General features: G+C 37.9%; 2 protein-coding genes across 2 annotated transcripts in view; both read left to right on the top strand.

Annotated features, from left to right (window-relative positions):
- LOC104703436 (pseudo histidine-containing phosphotransfer protein 6) lies at window positions 1-1,048 on the top strand. The gene is made up of 4 exons (XM_010419448.2): window positions 1-278; window positions 398-541; window positions 656-728; window positions 824-1,048. Exons 1-4 carry the CDS (start codon window positions 79-81, stop codon window positions 869-871), a joined length of 465 nt encoding a protein of 154 aa, XP_010417750.1. The 5' UTR covers window positions 1-78; the 3' UTR covers window positions 872-1,048.
- LOC104703435 (F-box protein PP2-B11-like) overlaps window positions 1,539-2,471 on the top strand; it is an 8,004-nt gene continuing 7,071 nt past the window's right edge. Inside the window, exons 1-3 of the mRNA XM_010419446.2 lie at window positions 1,539-1,961; window positions 2,250-2,368; window positions 2,450-2,467. Of these exons, the coding sequence (XP_010417748.1) occupies window positions 1,719-1,961; window positions 2,250-2,368; window positions 2,450-2,467 (380 nt within the window). The 5' untranslated portion in view covers window positions 1,539-1,718. The remainder of the gene's footprint in view (window positions 1,962-2,249; window positions 2,369-2,449; window positions 2,468-2,471) is intronic.

Here is a 2,471-nt window from a genome sequence, read left to right as displayed (position 1 = left end):
CCGGTTCAATAGTAAAAAAAAAAGGAAAGAACGAAAGAGGAAAGATTGAAGAGAGGAAAGACGGGTGTGCCATTGTGGATGTTGGGGTTGGGTGTGGACCGGCTTCAAGCCGACATCAACCGGCTCCTAGCCTCCCTATTCCACCAGGGAGTGCTTGACGAGCATTTCTTGCAACTTCAGCAGCTTCAAGATGAGACTTCACCAAACTTTGTGTATGATGTCATTAATATCTACTTTGATGAATCCGAGAAGTTACTCCGCAACCTCAGATTATTGCTGTGAGTTTTCATTTCTTATTTACTTATATATGTATTGTGTTTCCATCCATCTTTCTTCGAAATTAATATGTACGTATGAATGATATGATTGTAGATAAATAAATGAACGTAACTTGCAGGATGGATAGAGAATTCTCGGACTACAAGAAAATAGGATTGCACCTAAATCAGCTGGTCGGAAGCAGTTCCAGCATTGGTGCTCGTAGGGTTCGTAACGTATGTGTTGCCTTCCGCTCTGCCTCCGAGCTTAGCAACCGCCCAGGGTACTACTAATTAAACGCTAGCTAATTTTATCATTTGTAATATAATCTAGGAAAATAGGTGAATATCTAAGTCAAATGCTCTCTTGTACTTGTAAATGATGATGCTTCGATCAGGTGCTTAAGAGGACTTGAGGTAGTAGAGCATGAGTATCATTACCTCAAGAACATGATGCATGAACTCTTCCAGGTACTTTAATTTGTTAATAGTAATTTATACACATACTGGATGATAATGATTGATGTGATAATAAGTTTGTGGCACTTTTACTTAAATGGTTGCAGCTGGAGCAGCAGAGGCTATTAGCTGCTGGAGTCAGATATCCGATTTAGAATCATCATTTTTTATTTTTTTTTGAGGCCATAAAATTCTCGATAATTAGGAAGCTAATAATAAGTGTGTGATGATGATTGTGTGTTGTAAGCTAACGAATCCAACCAAAACCCTTTTTCTCCTAATGCTTTGTTACTCACTTCATAAATTTAAATTATAAAATCCCTTTCGTATTTTCCAGACCTCCTACATATGAGAGAATTAATTTAATTACTCATCATCGATCGTCTCAGTGAAAAAATATATTTCATCTGAAAAGAAACATAAACATTTTTCAGCAGAAAAAAAAAAAAGAAAAAAAAAAAGAAACTGGGCTATGGGTGACAATAAAAGAAGAATATGGCCCACTGTATGGCCCGTTCAGCTTTGATTATGATTTCTTTTTTTATTTTTTGGCAAAAGAGTTGGAAAAAAATATCTTTCAATCTGATTTAGAGAATCAGCACAAGTGTCTCGAATGTAACGATTAAATTGATTACCTGGATAAGAGTAAATTACATACAGGATAAATAGTTGGGAAGCAAAGAAATGTGGACACGTGGGTGGTTTGCTTACTCTAGTCATGCAAAATCTGGAAACCGAGTACGAAAAAGACAGGTGTTCTTCATCATCACCAAGATAACACTTTGAATAGTGTATAAATATCATCTTAAACTCTTAAGTTAAATGCACGACTTCCACGTCTTACTTATTAAATCATTAAATCTCTGTGGGGGACTATACTAGTATATATATAAACACTGAATGATGTTCATATCGTAGTCCTAGTACAAACATATTAACCGAGAAAAAGAAAAAGATTGGTAACAATCAATAATACAAAGATAAAACTGTGTGAGCAAGCAAATGAATAAGCTGCCAGAGGACTGCATCGCCAAGATCCTTTCCTTGACAACGATTGCTGACGTTTGCCGATCATCGGCGGTCTCCAGGATCTTCAGATCCGCCGCAGACTCCGACAATGTCTGGAATCATTTCTTACCGACTGATTTCCCCGCTGGCTTTGCGGCACCAGCTGGTCTTCCCACCAGGAAACAGCTCTTCTTCTCCCTCGTTCATAACCCTCTTCTTCTCAACGACGCCCATCTGGTAACCTTCTTTTTTTTCGATCTGATCTGATCTGATCCGATTTCTATCTTGTTTTGCCACAACCAAGTTTGTCTATTCTAGCTAGTCAAAAGTAGATGATTCTGCAAAAGTTAAAAGCTCTGTTCAGGCAAATCTCCTTTATGTAGCCTTGTAGTCAAAGATCCATAACCTGTGTAATTAATCTATTGGGCTTTATAATATCTTTAAGATGATCATTGGAATGCCTTTTTTTGTTTTCCCCTGTGATATCATATTTTGATGACTGCATTATTTATGTAACCAAAACAGAGCTTTTCTCTGGAGAGAAAGAGTGGTAAAAAGTGCTACATGATGGCAGCGAGGTGCTTGAGTATTGTTTGGGGGCATGACCAAAGATATTGGCAGTGGATCACTTTACCTAATACCAGGTCTATTTCTTTCCTTACAAGCTACCTTCCTATCCTTGTCTAGACGTTGACCTCCTCGTCTGCGTTATTCCTTCTTAACAGATTCGTAGAAGTGGCTGAGCTG

This window comes from Camelina sativa, chromosome 7, assembly GCF_000633955.1.
Source record: "Camelina sativa cultivar DH55 chromosome 7, Cs, whole genome shotgun sequence".
Classification (NCBI taxonomy): domain Eukaryota; kingdom Viridiplantae; phylum Streptophyta; class Magnoliopsida; order Brassicales; family Brassicaceae; genus Camelina; species Camelina sativa.
The sequence above is the reverse complement of the archived record's forward strand: the minus strand, read 5'-3'. Positions and strand labels throughout refer to the sequence as shown.

What these genes read in the sequence shown, in the direction of transcription:
- LOC104703436 (XM_010419448.2), top strand. Translation starts at nt 79, where the DNA reads ATGTTGGGGTTGGGTGTGGACCGGCTTCAAGCCGACATCAACCGGCTC. An exon ending in CGCAACCTCAGATTATTGCT is followed by an intron (nt 279 to 397) that starts GTGAGTTTTCAT and finishes CGTAACTTGCAG; the next exon opens with GATGGATAGAGAATTCTCGG. An exon ending in TGATGCATGAACTCTTCCAG is followed by an intron (nt 729 to 823) that starts GTACTTTAATTT and finishes AAATGGTTGCAG; the next exon opens with CTGGAGCAGCAGAGGCTATT.